Source organism: Rattus rattus, chromosome 4 (assembly GCF_011064425.1).
Source record: "Rattus rattus isolate New Zealand chromosome 4, Rrattus_CSIRO_v1, whole genome shotgun sequence".
Classification (NCBI taxonomy): domain Eukaryota; kingdom Metazoa; phylum Chordata; class Mammalia; order Rodentia; family Muridae; genus Rattus; species Rattus rattus.
Genome location: NC_046157.1, coordinates 129372838 through 129389779, shown reverse-complemented (window position 1 = coordinate 129389779; position 16942 = coordinate 129372838). Strand labels below are relative to the sequence as shown.

The 16942-nt window shown below is 46.6% G+C and overlaps 1 protein-coding gene across 1 annotated transcript in view; it reads left to right on the top strand.

Moving 5' to 3' along the window:
• Nucleotides 1–297: 297 nt before the first annotated feature.
• Nucleotides 298–16942, top strand: part of Ankrd44 (ankyrin repeat domain 44) — a 277873-nt gene continuing 261228 nt past the window's right edge. The window contains exon 1 of the mRNA XM_032901107.1: nt 298–546. Coding sequence (XP_032756998.1) covers nt 520–546 — 27 coding nt within the window. The 5' untranslated portion in view covers nt 298–519. The remainder of the gene's footprint in view (nt 547–16942) is intronic.

The following is a 16942-nucleotide window of genomic DNA, read 5'->3' as shown; positions in this document are numbered from 1 at the left end:
TGACGCAGTCTCTAAGGTGAAAGTTGGCGGCGGGTGAGTGGCAAGCTTTCTGGACCCTTGGGGTGTGTCTGCGAGGGCTTGCCCGTCAGTGGCGTGCGCGCGGGTGGGATTGCTGGGGAGGGTCGGCGTCAGCCCCCCTCCCCTTTCGGCCCGCTCCTGGCGGAGCGGGGTGCAGGTGCGGGAGGGCGCCGGGGCCGCGGGCTGCGAGGAGCCGCCGCGGGCGGCAGGAGGCAGCGTCGGCCCGGGCGGCGCGAGGCAGCGCGCGGTGATGTCAGTGGCGGCCCGGCTGGCAGCGGCCGGCACTTCCTGTATAAAGGCGGGCGGGCCGGGCTGCGACTCCCGCGAGCCGGGGCTGGGCTCTGGGAGGCAGGCGGCAGCGGCCGAGCGGTGGCAGGGCTGTCACCTTCGCGAGCCCAGCTCCTGGCGCTTCCCCGGGCCGTCCCTTCCGTTTCTCCGGGCTCCCGGCGTTGACATCTACGAAGCGGAGAGCTGTATGTGCGCGCGCGCGGGAACGGAAGAATGGCAGTGCTCAAACTCTGCGACCAGGTAGGGGCGCGGGGCGCGGAGAAGGGGGCGCGGCGGGCGCCGAGCGAGCGGAGCGCGCCCCGGGCTGTTTACGCGCAGCCTTTGAGCGTGCACGGCCTGCCTCCGGGCTTGGCTCCCGCGCAGTCTCCGCCCTGGACCGTCGCAAGTGCGCGTTCGCGGCCGGAGAGGGTCGGCGGGGTGCGGGAGTGGCCGCCGGGCGCGGGTCGCCGCCGCACCGGGAGAGGGGAGACTCGGGCTGTGTCGTGCACTCAGGAGCAGTCAGCCTGGGGGTCCTCGGGGGAAGGCTCCCTGAGGTCAGGGGGAGGAAGGTGGACGGCGGGAGAGAGGATCGCAGCCCCTCTGCCCCGGACCTCTCCCGCGCCAGGCTAGAGGCTGGCCGATCCCCGCTCCGGTGCAAAAGCCTGCCTTCATCGGTTGGATAGGACACCCCGACTTCCTCTTTAGTTGCCCAGGGGCTGGGTGTGGGGTGTGGGATTGGGGGTGCTGAGAGACGCGTGCTCTCGGCCCAGGTCTCCGAGTAGGAGATGGAGTCAGGTCCCGGATTGAGCTCGCAGGCTCTGGTGCCCATGAGCTTTGTTGCTTTTCTGACTGAGACATCACACCCGGCAGCCCTGGAGTTTGGCTTGAAGGAATGGGATTATTTATTGAATCTGATTGACAGTCTTTACCACATATCTAGATATTGACACTCACGGAACTTCAACTTAATTGTGTGAAACAAAACCAAACCAAACCTCTTCACAGCTCTTTACAAGGGGGAAAGACGAAGCTTTATTCATGTCCCGATTTATTCATCCACACTGACTTGAACATTGTTTTGGGGGCCTGATAAGCAGCGTGGCGATCTTGACTTTGATACATGGTATCAAACAGGCCAGCCCCCTCTATCAAACACCTCAAACTTCTTAATAGGATGCATCTGGTGTCTTGCTAGTTAGAATTCAGCCAGAATGTTTTGCAACTTAAGTGCAACCTTTGCAGTAGTGAGCCACAATGGTTTGTTTTGCCCCTTTAGATTAAATTTAGTTCAGCTTGCTTTTACCTTAAGTATTCACAGCCCCCCTTTCTTCCTTCCCTGCCTTGGTTCAGAAGTTTAAAACTCTGTTAAATTTAGCAGGGAGAGCAGCTGTTAATTGTGTGATCCTGCCCCTCCTCGTTGGCCACTGAGCATTTAAAATGCTTGTAAATTGATATTAGGATTTTCTCTACCCTTTGTTCCCAATTTTTGCCAACTGTTAGACATCTGCTTATTTTAAGTCTTACATTGTCTTGTGTCCAGAGTCCTGTCAACGTTGATGGTACACATTTCTCTACTTTGTTAATTCTTAAGTCTGCAGAGTACAGTGTGGTTCTAGTAGGCATTGCTATGTTATTACATATGAAAGAATTCTGTGTAGAATTTTACTTAGAAAGATGCTAATCATTTACCCTGAATTCCTTATTTTCTAAGTAAAAAAAAAATCAGCTGACTGGGAAAATGGAGCAAGTCTTCCTCAAGATCCTCAGTGTTGGCTGGTGGTGTCCACCTCCCAGGCCGCTATCGGGGCCTTGAGATATGTCTCTCCTTCTTTTCAGCAGATGTGTTAAGTAGGGTATGAGAAGGAGCTTTCTCCTCAGGTACATCAGCCTGGGTGAGGAGTGTACCACTGGGCTCTGCAGCCCAGGAAATTATTCTCTGGCTTCTCAGAGCAAGGCTTTTTCAAAGATGTTTGCCGTTGGGAATCTTTCTAAGTTACACCCACTTTGTTCCCCCAGTAAACTCCACTTGCCACTGGGGAGAAAGGGGTAAAACCTTCATTTGACTCCATCTCCTGACAAATAGAAAGAGCCAAGGAGTTCTGCGATCCAGGAACACCCAAAAACCACCAGTCTATCCTGGGACAAAGCCAGAGGAAGACGGGGTGTGGTGGTGGTAGGGCGGGGTGAGGTGCAGTGGTGAGCAGAGATGGTTTCTGTGTTTCTTTAGGCCCAGGAAGTGTACTCTTCTTGCCTTATATAGTCTTACTTTTTGTTTGAATCTCACTTCTTAGAAGTTGGCTCTCAACCTCAGGTACTCGTGCTAACAACCTGTGGATTAAACTCCTCCTAGAAGAGCTTTGTCCCATCACTGTGGGCGGGGAGCCACCTGCATGGAATGCCTGCTTCATTCTGAGCTGGGGCCACCTGCCCCTTCCTCAGGGATGCTGTGGCCATCCCGGGCTCACTCTTCTGGTCCGTTCAATGTCCCTTTTGTAAGGCGAATCTCCACTTTTGGCTACAGCCCTTTGATTTTTGGTTTGAGGACACATTCCGGCTGCTGATAACTTGGATGTAGTCGAAGCGAGAGGTTATCATCCATGACTTTTTCTGTCCTCTGACACTGAAGGCTGGAACTGGCTGGGTGGCTGTGGTTATATCACTTTGGCAGCCAGTTCAACAGTGACCTCCGGGTCCAGCAAGAGAAGGGTTATGATTTTTTTTCTAACTTGTTTTGGGAGAATTAAAAAGTTAAGGGGGAAGGGGGAGGCTGCTGCAGTTTTTAGTTTTCTACTGTGAAGAGGAACTGGGAGCTTGTGCTGCGAACAAGCTTGACACTTAGCACTTCTGCATTTGTAAGCCTGTCCTTTTGTTATTTTTTTTTCCTTTGGAAGTATTTTGGGGACCATTTTTGTTTGCCCAGGACTGAGGGGCTTCCTGGAAACACCGGCATGTGATGGTACAACTGGAGGAGCTGGTTGGTTACTCTCTGCAACATTGTTATCGACCTATGTAATTAATATAGTAAGATGACCATTTCCTCATGGGTGGAGAGTAAGGCATGATTAGCTCAGTTCATCCTGGGAGAACTGAGCTAATCATAAGGCTGAAGAAGGTTTCGTCACATGCAAATGCAGTGTGCTTAGCTTATAATAAGTAGTCATGCAGACTTTTGCAATTGGACTTTAGAGTTGGACTTTTATATTGAGTTTTTAGGGTGCATTCCTTATGAATGGAGGCAAAGCACTATAGGGTTTGTTCCTGAACTGACCGCCCTGTCAATCTGACTCTTACCTTCAGTTTTGCCTTTTCAGAGTTACAAAGCCAGGTTTGCCGAGGTCCTCGTCTATCGTTGGCATGGTCTACTTTTCTGACGCGAGTTTGCTAACGGCAGCAGAACTGTTCCATTTCTCTCGAAGAGTCTGGTAGACAAACAGCTTCAGCAGTTGGCCCTTTCGGAGCTTCCCGCCTGGAGGCCTTATGGTTTAGTATCTCTTTGCCAAGTCCTAGCTCACACTCCGGTCACCCATCTCCTTGCCAAAGGCACTGTCTGGCAGCTGTGGCAGTGGCCAGATAATACAAACCCTGAAGCTCTGAAGGCAGGATTTCTGGCCACAGTGTGGGACCTTTGGACATTTTATTTTCTATCAGGCCATCCTGTATTTTCAGCGACTCACTATGTACTGGGTTGCAAGCCAACCATGTGCATGCTGCAGGAGTGAGGAGAGGAAGCACAGATTTAACTCTGAGATTCTGATCTGGTTAGACACATCAGCCCACTGGTAGGTTTGGGGAGTGTACTTGATGGTGGCATTTCATGGCCTGTGCATAATAGTGGCTTGCACTGATTTCACTCCCGTGTGCTAGGTCTTTGCAGTGAATCACCTCTCTTAATCCACACAGTCACGAGAGCAGGTAGGTGGTCACTCCTGCTTTAGAGTTGAGAAAACAGGAGCAGGGAGGATGATTGACACTTGTACAGGTCACACACCCAGAGAGCAGTTGAGCACAGTGTCCTCCTGTGGCCGTCTGATTGCACGGGTGCGGCCGACTTGCAAGGCTATACTTTTCACAGTGGAAAAAGGCAGCAGCAGGTGTAGAGCTCATGTCTCTCCTCTTAGTTATGGGGAAACTCTGGAGAGGCAGCACTGACCACACCTCTGCCCATGGGGTCAGACCCACCTCTGGCAGAGTCCTCACTCTGCTGCGAGGTCTCTGCACCTGCTGGCCTCTGCCTGGCTTGTCTCCTTCACCTCCACACCCACTGAATGCTGCGTTGGTAGCATGGCCACTCCTTTCTCGATTATTTATTTATTTTTGCATAGCACAGGAGCCTACAATCATCTCCAATGCTGAGCTACCTTAGCAAACCAGAAAGCCAGACCAGCAAATGAAGAAGAGTTTTAACAGGGGAGATAACTCCTGGTGGCATCTTGATATGCCTCCTTTCAAGTTTCTGCTTAGCCAGGAACACACTTCCCATGTCCTGTGTGATAATATCAGGATCTTGAATTATGCTGATACCTGTTTCCGTACAAAGGACTTTTCTAAGGAACTTATGCTTCCCTTAAATACCTTACTATCTGCTTCAGGGTAAATGAAAGTCCAGCCCTGAAGAGATGGATCCTCCTCTTTTAAAAGAACACTTTAGGGGTTGGGGATTTAGCTCAGTGGTCGAGCGCTTGCCTAGCAAGCGCAAGGCCCTGGGTTCGGTCCCCAGCTCCGAAAAAAAGAAAGAAGAAGAAGAAGAAGAGGAGGAGGAGGAGGAGGAGGAAGAGGAGGAGGAAGAGGAGGAGGAGGAGGAAGAGGAAGAGGAGGAGGAGAAAGAAAGAGCGATCGAGCACTTTAGCTTTCACTCCCATTATTCTCTTTTCTTTTCTTTTCTTTTTTTTTTTTTAAGGAGCTGGGGACCGAACCCAGGGCCTTGCGCTTGCTAGGCAAGCGCTCTACCACTGAGCTAAATCCCCAGACCCCCACTCCCATTATTCTAAATAGAGAGTAAACATAAACTCAAAAAGGCAGAATTCTTATACAAGACACAGGACCAAGACATCTTTAAAAAAGGTTTATATTTCAGCAAGATAAATACGATTTATTAACATACATTTACAATGCAATGTTAAATTACTTTAAAATTTATATTTAGTGTAATGTTTTTTACATTTAAGAATTTTTAGTTTTTTGTTTCTGTGTGTGTGTGTGTGTGTGTGTGTGTTTGCGAGTTGTGTTCTGCATGTGTGGAAGTCAGGGAACTATGGGTATCGATTCTTTGCTTCTACCATGGGGTGTAGAGAGTCAGACTTAGGTCATTAGACTTGGTTGCCAACACTTTTTACCACTGAGCCATCTAGCCAGCTCCGCATAAATTCCTGTGAGTCAGACAACTGATATTGCTGTGCCTTTCAAAGCTGTTTCAGATAAGACACAGAGAGACGGTGAAATTGCCAGGTAAAGCCTGTTGTTGTATAAGGCTGATGATCTGAGTTGGATCCCAGGAACCCACGTAAAGATGATGGAGTGAACCTACTCTGTAGAGCTGTCCTCAGCTCTGCACATGCTCATCCTGGTGCACACACACATGTGGCACCCCTCATAAAACAATAAGAACCTGATGTAACACTTTTTCCAGACCTCCAAAGAAAATTCCGTATTGAAACTGATATCTTAAACCACAGGGCTGGAAGGCTTGCCCGGTGGGTTAGCCACTTGCCACCCAGCCTGCAGACCTGAGTTTAACCCCTGGGACCCACATGCAGAAGGAGAGAACTGACTCCTGTACATTGTCTTTTGACCTCCACATGTGTGCTGTGGCTCATGTGCATCTTCCCTCCCTCAAGAAATGAATAAAATGTAGTTAAAAAGAATCTTTTGTGGTGCTATAGCTGTTTTAAGGATTATTGGCATTTAATATTTTTGAAAGTCTCTTTGTACATGAACTCCTGGCAACTGGTTCGGTTTTTTTTTTTTTTTCCCTATTTTCCTTCGTGGTCCCATCATACCCTCAAACATTTAAAAATGCCCATAGATGATTGGGAGCTGCAGAGACGCTGGTGATGGGCTCACTTTCGTCTAATCGAGGGCCCTTTGAGAACAATGAGGGTGCTGTTAAATATTGGCTGGAAAGGGATGACTGTAGATATAATCGCATGCAGACTCCTCTTGCCTCTGCTTACCTGAGTTTTGACAGTGACACCGAGCTGGTTTGGCTCATACGAATTAGGTCTACACTGGAGCCTGTTGGCCATGTGTAAGCCCAGCGTTTGATCATGGCTTTCACTTCACACGTTGGCTCTGAGCAGGTGATGGTGGGTTGCCTAAGCCATCTGACAGAGGTGCTCTGAGTCTTCTTGCTGTTGTGGACTTAAGTCAAGAGGGAATTGTGTACATTGCGTGTCAGACAACACTTGGAGGTCAGACTTATCTGTGGGTTCCTGGTTCCTTTTTGTCAAATGAAGATGTGGGCTGGATGTCTTGGCGGTCCTGAGCTCTGCCCTGTTCCTCCTGTGACTCAGTTCTTGTAATGGGGTTTGCTTGGTAGCACCTGGTATGCATGTGGCTGTGATGTGTGTGTTTACATGAGCTGCAGTTTGGCTATCCAGGCAGCAAGGTTAAATGGTTTCAGGTTCCTGGAGAGGTTTTTTTATTCAATGTCAGTGATTTAGAAATTGATTATTATTATTCTTTCCCTGCTTTGGTTTATAGCTAATCTAAGATTGTCTATTTTATGGGCTATTTCTTTTATTAGTGTAGTATCTTGTCTCTGGATTTCAGAGGTTGAGAACAGATAGTCTTTCTGATAGGTGTTCGTGTTTGTGAAGAGTTGGTAACCTGTAAGATTGAAATGAATGACCTGTGAATCAATCTACTTTCAAATCGCGATATTCATAATTTAAACGATGCTTTCTAGCTGGACATGGTACACATGTCTGTGGTCCCAGGACTCAGAAAGGCGGAGACAGGAAGATCAGGAGTTCAAGTCAATCATTGGTTATTCTTGGCTGCTTAGTGAGTTCAAGGGTAACCCCAGTTACATAATGACCTGTCTCCAAAAAAAAAAAAAAAAAAAAAAAAAAAAAACCAATCATTGGATCTGTCTCTATTACCAGTAAATCTTGACCATCCTGCTCTAACTCGCCAGGCATCTTTAATACTGGACGACCATTTTGCTCCAAGGAAGTTTCTGGAATTCTTCATAAAAAGAATTAGATCTTCAGAGATATCTGTGTTGCCCTGACATGGAAATTTAGTAGCAGTTCTAAAAGGTCTCTGAAAGTTTCAGCATTAAATTGCTTTAGTTTTTCTTTGATTGATTTAAAAAGGTAGCATCAGACTGGAAATAAATTCTTGGGTTCCACTTATTATGGGTCTCTAGTAGTTACCGGCTTCCAGCAGGCCCTGGCATTGGCTTTTCTTGCCTATACAGTTCTGGGCTCTCCCTTGTAAGGAAGTTGCTTTAACCTTCCTCAAGTCTGACAAACACACTTTTGAGACTTGCGGAAGGGACTTGGGTGCTTCCCCAAGAAGGTCTTCTGGGACTTCCAGGAGCTTGATGTGGAGACACAGACCCCTGAGGCTACTGTTGGTGTGGTTCTTAGAGAATTCTCTTGAATTGCTTTCATGTACGAGAAGCATTCTTCCCAGACCCTGGGTCTCCTGTGAGCTGGGCCAGCATAGCGGTTTTCACAGGTGCTTCGTTCTCCCAGGTAGAATCCCTTTTCTTAGATCCCATAGTTGCAGCTGGGCCTGGCAAGTCTTGTTTCTCAACTGTCACATGGGACTTGGGTACGGCTAGCAGGGTGATGACAGCTGTCTCAATGACCAGGCTCTTCTCAAGAGATGGGTCCTTGTCGGGGGAGGAGACTGGCTTTGGGATCTGACACAGGGAGGATGAAGAGAAAGTCTGGAAAGTAAAGACAGGATGCCTGGCAGAAATTCAGCTCAGTTGGGAGCAGTCACCCAGTAACTGAAACACTGGACGGAAGCTGCTGACACCTGCAGCCCCGGATGAACAAGATGGTTTACTAAGCGTGAACCTGGGAAGGAAAATAGGATTTTCCATATCCCTTTAAATCCACACTCATTCCTTTAAACTTTTAAGTCTTGGGGTATTTTAGCACACATTGTAATGCAGGACCATTTAACGTTTGCTCCCGCTTTTCACTTGTTCATCTTCGTAGCCATCACCTGTGGCTACCTACCTTGGTCGCTGCACTCAGCTCGTAATAGAGCAATCAGGACGGTAGAACTTAGGTCATGCAGTTCTCCCCACTTAAAAGCTTCTGGTCCCACGCAGAGTGGACGCTAAGGCCATTAGATGCTTTCTTCAAAGTATAATAATGGATAAGGACAGGTATGATGAATTAGTTAGGAATGTACAGAAGACGGGAAATGAGCAGGAACACTTTGTATGGTTTAATCCCAACAGCATGTCCATGTGAGAACCCAGAGATGAAGGAATTTACTTGGGACTTAGGACTCTTGGAGTCACAGTAGGATGGGCTTGACCCCAGGCTATATGTTTTTTTGACCTTATGGTCCCTGGAACAGGGGCATTATCACAAGAGACCCTCTCTTCATTGATACTCAGAGTCTAGTTGTAGATTAATGTGCATGGAAGACCCTCATCAAGTGTTGGTAGGATAATATGCGACATCAAAACACTATCAAGCCAGCCGGAGGTTTAGGCTGCATATGGAATCCTAACTGGGGACAACAATTCGGGCATCGAGGCATCGGGGAAGGCTTTGGGGAGGGAGCCACAGAAGGTTCAGCTGACGCTTAGAGAGGGGATGCTTCAGGCAGCCCTTGAAGTTGAAGGACATGCTGTACTCAGGGGAGGCTGAAGGAGGAGTTTATTGAAGCACAGAGTTCTTGTTGGGTAGGAAGAATAGAGGTAAGGAAATAATTACTCAGTGCCCAAACTAAATAGGAGAGGAGCTGGTATATTATCGAAGGCACCTCACTAGTTCTGATGGACACTTTGTGTCCTCTCCTGGATACTTGGAGACATGGGTCTGAGACCTTGCAAAGCTCATTGTGCCTGCCGGCTTCAGGCATGATTTTAGAAGTTAATTGGTACCTGCCTCATTCCATCAAGTAAATTGATGTGGAAGTTGAAATGAGACCTTCTGGTATCTTCTGGATCCATGGTTTCTTCCTGCTCTGGTGGAACAGGGCACTTTTCCTGGCAGAGTTTTGTGGACAGATGTGTATCCAGAAGTAGCAAGGACTTCAAAGTGAGAACTTGGGCAGTTTTGGTGGCACGGGACACGGGCGAAATAACGTTGTAGGTCTGAGATGGTCTGTTTTTAACTTGATAATTTTATTAAGTGAAAAGTTAAGATATGCAGGCTATAAACCCTATAGGATGGCCCTATTTTACAGAGAGTCCCAGTTGCAGAAGGGAGAAGTGTCAAGTAAGCATAGGCATGTAGATTAAAGAGATTTAACACTCACCAAACTAATCAGGGAGGCTTGGATTCTGATTTAAACAAACAGAAATATATCTTTATAAAATAAATTGGTGAAAATTGAATGCTCATGGATAGTTGGTGGTTAGTGTGAGTGTGATATTGTAACTATTTCTAACAAGAGAGTCCTCCGGCAAATTGAGAAACAAAGCCACAAACTACCATTTGCCAAGGCACACCTACCAGTTTAGGTCACAGCACTTCTGGAAGCAATTTCTCCACCCCCTTCTTCCTGTTCTCTATGTTTGTTTCCAAAGCTGTTCCCTCTCACCTGACAGCTTGTCTTCAGAAAAGTTCTCAGTGTCTTTGATTGATTACCAAAAAGTCACAGTCTGGGCAGGTGTGGTAGGGTGTGCCTTGAACCCCAGTGCTTGGGGAATAGAGGCAGATGGACCTCTGAGTTGGGGGCATCCTGCTCTACATAGTGAGTGCCAGGTCAGTCAGGTCAGCCAGGTCAGCCAGGTCAGCCAGGTCAGCCAGGTCAGCCAGTGCTATATAGTGAGACCCTGTCTCAAAAGCCAACCAACCAACCGACCAACCAACCAACCAACCAACCAAAAACCCCAGACAAACAAAAAACAAAACAACAACAACAAAAACCAAAAATCAAAATACTTGCTGTTGCTGTGGGTTTACCATTTAATGAACTGCAGGTCTAAGGCAGTTATGAGGACCATAGTTATTGGCTTAGCTTTGTTCCTTTCATAGCTCATGTGACATTTGAGCATCTGATTTAGAATCTTTCCCTTCTTCCCTTTCTACCTCTCCCTCCCTGCTTCTCTCCTCCTGCCTCACTCTTTTTTTTGACAGGGTCTTTGTGTGATCTTGACTGTCCTGGAGTTTGCTGTGTACTCTCAGGTAGCCCCAAACTCACAGAGATCTTCCTGCCTCTGATTCCTGAGTGATGGGATCAAAGGCACATAGTACCGTGCCTGGAACCATCCCCCCCTTCTCTTGACAAGGCCTCAGGCGAGCCTTGAACTTGCTGTATAGCTGAGGAGGATCTTTCTCTACCCCTAGTGCTGGGATGCAGGCTCGTGCCACTGTGCCTGGTTTCTGTGGTGCTCAGGGTCAAACCCGAGGTTTTGAGCCAAGGAAGCAGTTAATTGAGTGGGCTACACCTTCAGCCAAGTATTGTCTACTCATAAGAGGACTTGGATTCAGTTTGTCTCTGTTCAGTTCAGATATTTGGGGGGTGGATTTAGGTATTATTGCCACCCCGAGTTACCTTGTTTAAAGTAGCCTTTAAAGTGGGCTTTTGTTTAAATTGAGGGGCTTTATTCTATTTGAGAGGCTACAACATCAGTGTAACTGACACCTGTGTCCTCACAGTGAGTGGGACTGGTTCTGGTTTTCAGTGGTTTTAGGCTTCAGGCACATCAAATACTGCCACTTAGTTTCACACACGTGAAACCTCTTCATAGCCTTCTTTAGAGTCTAAATTCAAGGCTATCAAAGGCCAAAAGGCTAGGAGGTGGCCACCTGCAGTTTTAGTAGACAGTGCTATCACGGGCAATGGGGGTGTTAGCACTTTGGAGCTCTGGGCACTTATTTCTTGAGATGCTGAGATGGGCACAGACTGCATTTTGTTGCTAATCTTAGGGATCCTTTTCTTCTGAGCCTGCTCTTTAGTGGATAGAGGTCTTCTATCCACTCCCGGTACTGAACTTTTCCACATTATACATGGCATCTGCTTTGGACAGTGTTCATAAGCACTGCATGGGAGAACACTGAAGCTGGTGTTTGGAAATCTAAGCTGTGCACACAGCTTTGCTCTTAACTTCTGCCTTAGTCTTTCTGTGGCACAACTTTCCTTGACTGTAAAATGGGTACAGTAATACATGCTTACTGGGGAACCTGTGACAATTCAGCAGGGAATGCTAGAGTGTACCCCAATTGGATGTTTGTTGCTGCTCAGTAAACAGTCCCTGAATTCCAAGTACCTGAAATCCTTATTGTCAAATTAAGCAGATAAGTATTTTAGAGTTAACTCCAGCTCTCCCAGAATAGGTTTTAGTGATTTCTTTTGTTTTAAATTTATAACCTTAATCTTGTTTTATTTCTCTCTAGTTTCAAAAAATTGTGGTACACAGATAGTTGATTTTTGTATGAAATCTCTTTATCGAGTACCCTACATATTGAGTCCTACAATTTAAAAAATGTGCTTTCTTTTGTTTTGGTTTTTATCTTGGCAATTGGCTTAGTTTATTTAACTTATAGAGTTTACATTTAGACATATCCACTAGGATAAGCAAGTGCGGAAAGGATTGGCGTTTGCAGGCGTCCTTGTTTTAAGCTGTCAAAAAGGCCTTTGAAAAAGACAAGAATGCCACTTCCTCTTCACATGGTGTAAAACTGCCTTTTTGAGGAAGTGTGTAAGAGCAAAACTGTTTGATAGAACAGTCGTCATAAAAGAAGTCATGGCGAAAAGTGTTATCGTGACAGAATGTCTTAAAACTTCGGTGTAGAATTTCAGGCCTTGGATGGATGTTCACTGGGGGTAAAAGGAAACCATAAACGTAGGCTGGGACTGTAGCTCAGTGCTAGAATGCAGGGCTAGCATTCATGAGGACTGCAGTTCAATCTATAGTCCTGTGGGGTGGGGTGTGGTCAAAGGAAACCATTATAAAACAAAACCCCAAATCCCAATCTATAAAGGTTTCTGAAGGAAATTGTTTAAAAATATCAGATGGAGGCTAGAAAGGGTACGTTGTAAAATGTCATTTTAACTTAACTCTTTTTTTTTTTCTTTTAGAGTGACAGGACGTTGCTTAAGAGAGGATGCAGGCCAAACATAATTGGATACATATGTGTGTTTTAATTTAAAACACACTTGATTCACCAGTAGAAATTTAGGGCAAAATGTAGCAAGGTAATAGAAAAATGAAGACCAGAGCAAAACAGCAACAGCAGCAAAAACAGAACAAAGAAAGAAAAATGGGGGAGGGGAAGGAAGCTAGGAGGAGAAAGACTTTTTTTAAAAAAAAAAACCAAACGAAGTAAGTGTGGTTGTGAGCATGTATGTTTCAATATCTGAGAGCATAAGGCAAGAGGATCAGGAATTCAAGGCCAGCCTCAGCTACATAAGTAAGTTTAAGGTTAGCACGGGCTAAGTGAGACTAAGTTTCAAAAATTTAAGATGAGGCAGGAGGTGGACTTTGTTGGTTTGTGTGGGGCAGGGCTGGGCAGGCGGTCATACTCTTGAACTTCATCCAGCTTCTTCCTGAAGCAGTTAACACCAGCAAGCATGCTTCTGCGGCACGCAGGCTTCCTAGGGCACTACACTGACAGAGGAAGTTGTTAGTAAAGCTGTAACCAGAGGCTGCAGCTTAGAGGCCGATGAGTTCTGTGGTCCAGCAGAAGGTCTTGAGAATGGGTGTGGTAACTGACAGAGAGACATGATTTTGCATAGCAGGAAGGAAGCCTTGGGGCTCCCGTACCCAGGAACGGGTCCCCGTGACATCTCTGTTTTTAAGTATCCTCCTCTGTCCCGGTGAGCTAAGTGCAAAATCATTTTTAGAAATTACAGAGCTACCTTTCCAGTTCAACCTTTCTAGAGGCTGAATAGTATTTTTTTTTTTTGACTCCATTCCTACCATGAATCGGCTGTGAGACCCTGGCCTGTAATTTTATCTCCCTGGGTCTCAGTTTTCCCTTGGATGGCATCAACAGGAAAGAGCCCAGTATTATTAAATATTGATCATGGTATCAATAGCTGATACAATGATCTAAGGTCACTGAACTGCCAACAGGGGACAGCGTGTCCTGCCTCACCCCAGGTCCATTTAGAGATGACCATTCCCGAGCCCTGCAGATTGGCAGGACTTTGGGGCTTATGACACCAGGCTGACTCTAGCTGAACTCAGTGGCTCTAGCAAAGGTAGGGCCACTCCGGAGCAGGTGCTATGAGCTTGGGCTGTCAGTTGCTGATGGAGTCGAAGCACCAATCAGCAGCCATCTTTCCCCAGCATCTGAAAGGAGTGGCCTTACAAATGAGCCAAGCTAGCTCCCTGTCTGGACAATAGAGGCTATGGGGGCTGCTGTCCCAGGGTCAACCTTCTAGGAAGCCTGGAGTTGCCACTGCCTTAGCTGTGCTCACCAAGCACATCACTGTGGGGCTAGTGATGCCCCGGGACCCAGCAAATGACTGCCAGGTGCTGCTGTCCTTCCCCCACTGGCACTGAGATATGTGTGTTATACTATGCTATAGCAAACCTCCATGGTGCCTGCCTGAGCCCTTCCATGTGGGGGTAGCAGGTAATGTCAGCTGGCGTTGCATAATGAAGGGGAGCCTGTTTTGCCTTAGCCTTGTGCTGTAGAAGCCAGGAATAACATACAGCACATATTAGCTGTGGCTCAGGGCAGATTCCTTTCCAGGCTGCTGTATCTTTAAGACTGACTTTGTGCCTACTCTCAGATTAGTTAAGAGACCAGACCTAGTACATTAGTCCCAGGGGTACACAGGAGGAGGAAACAGCTCTTGGATCAAGAAGTACTAGCCTACTGCGGGAGCAGGGTAGGGCAGGAGGGGGTGGGGTAGTCTTTTTCTGCGATGGCTGCCCTCTTTGCAGTGGTGACCAGGGTCCAGATGTGACCAAGGCCATTTAGTTTCTGCTGACCTTGGCTTAAAAGACCCTCCCTGAACCCAAGCAGATAACACCAGCCATTTTCACACAGAACAGTCAGTGGATTTGGATTTTTTTCTTCTTTTAAGAACAAAAGGTTCCCCAAATTCTTCAGCCACCAGTGAAATGATTAGACAGAATAAAAAGTCTTTGGGAGGGGTGGGGAGCAATGCCGTTATTGGGTAAATGGGCGTAAGGGGGCTTTAGCTGTCTACAACTCTGAGGGTTAGTAAACTTCTGTTCACTGGCTCAATCTAGCCAACTACCTACATTTAAATGCCCGTGAGCTAAGAATAATCTTTATGTTATTAAATAGTTGAAAAGGAGCAAAAGAACTATATTTTACAATGCTCAGAATTTTAGTAAAATTTACACTTAGTTCGAATCGTGTTGGAACATGCCCTCCCTGGTCTGCTTGCATTGTCATCACACTGCGAAGTGACGACAGTGGGACTGAGGGGTTGCAACAGAGACTGCAGGGCCAGCCAGGGTGGAAAGGTTTACTATACAGACTTCCCACACAGAGCTTTTGGGGCCGAGTTACTTCAGAGCAGGTTCGGGACCACTATGCAGAAGTCAGGTGCTACACCCATTACCTGGGCTGCCCTTAGATGCAGGTCTGACTAGAGTGTGGTGGGAATTGCTGCTGTCAGCTTTCTCCAGGAGAAAGTAGACTCTTCGTTACCTTCTCTGGGTGCACTTTTCCAGTAGGAAACCCTCTTTTAAACAGTTCTTTCTTTGCACTCCAACTTTTTCTTCCTGTAGGAGCTTCGTAGAGAAGTGCCCATGTGTTTATACTTTAAACCTCTTGCCTTTTAAACTGTATGTTTAGATGCCTGATGTGGCCCCAGAAAAACTTAATATGTACTTTTAATGCACTCAGAGAGCCCAGATGGGGAGGTACTCCTATGTTTGAGAGAAAAACAGAATCTTATTATTTTCTACTTCCTCTTTTTTTTAAGATGCTGTTTTTAGTTTGAGTAGAGTCTAGATCTGGAAACGACTGCTAACTTTAAGCAGTTCTTTTGACTGCATATCAGCTATTAAAAAATAAAAACATATTTCTCACTATTCTAGAAGGTTCTTGCAGTGGGCATTTTTGTGTGAGTTATGCATTTTGGGCATGTATGCGCCTTTGTGAGTCCCTGTCCAGTATACATTTACTTCATCAGAATTATAAGGAGAATATGGCCCACTTTTCCCCCCTGTGCGTTGAGTCATTTGCCTGTGGTGACACTTCTGGGCTTGGAGTTGCAGTTGGTCCTGGAAGAAGTTGAGTACCCTGAGTTGGTTAGTGGGGCAGAGGTCATCTGACATTGTTCAGCTTCTCTTTATTCATGAGGTAAAGTGTTAAAGGCCAATGATATTTGCTTAGGAGAAGATTGATAGGTGAATTGATGGGGTTCATCACTTGAGAATCACTGGGGATTCATGACACTTCCTGAAGGGCATCCCAAGTGTCGAGGTGCTGGGGGGACAGGACTGAGTACTCCAGTTCCTACTTGTCGTAGGGAAAACTGAGGCCAGTACTTGTTACTGGGCTTGCAGGTTCTTGGTGGAGGGAGGACTCTAGCTTCTAGCGGGATCTGAGGTGCGTTTCGTTTGCCTGTCCTGTTCTTAAACACCACTTAAGAAATCACGTGTCATCTTGACAGCTATATTTAGGATGCAGCCTGAAACACTAAACACTCTGAGGAAGAAAACTCAAGGCAGACGCCTGGGTAATTACTATTTAGGTCTAGTCTTGTATCATCTGCATTATCCACATTAGACTCTACCAGTTACTTCTCGGCTGGCCTTGAAGAAGGAGCCCATTGGATACAGGGCCAGAGCTCTTGCCTTATGTTCCCCTTTGGGTGCAGAGGGTCATAGTTAAAGGACTGTGGAACTTTGTCCCTAAAACACTGGCTTTCCCAGGACCTTACTGTCCTAACGCTTAGATAGCACGCTTCCTTTCTTGTTTACGGTTGTGTTTGGAGCTTGGGATGGGCTCTCTCAAGGGAAGGTATGCTTGATTAAACTGTTAGATAAATGACCTTTGTAAAAGGATCAGTAGTGCTACCATTCTGCAGGGAAGAGTATGGAATTTGAAAGAATTATTTTAGTCATTGTGTGTGGGGGAAAGTGGAGGACAGGTGTGTGTCATTGCATGTGTATGTGTGTCTGTCTGTGTGGGGGATCACAGGATGACTTGCAAGGGTTGGGTTTTTTCTTCCACTGTGTGGGTCCCAGTGATTGAGGTCAGATTGGTAGGCTTGGTGACAAGTGCTCTTAACTTCCTCATCCCCTCAGTGGCCTGGGGAGGGGATTTTTTTATTGGTAATTTCTTAAATATATAGAGAAACTGTACCTGCACCCTTACTGTGTCATGATATCAACAGTTCTGAAAATGTTTCCTCTCACTCCAGCAGCCATTGGTCAAGACAGTAGCATAAGAAGAATCTTACCAGCCTGAGTATGGTGTGTGTGTGTGTGTGTGTGTGTGTGTGTGTGTGTATGTGTGTGTATGTGTGTGTGTCTGTGTGTGTGTGTGCATGCGCATGCACACGCTCATAGATGAACATT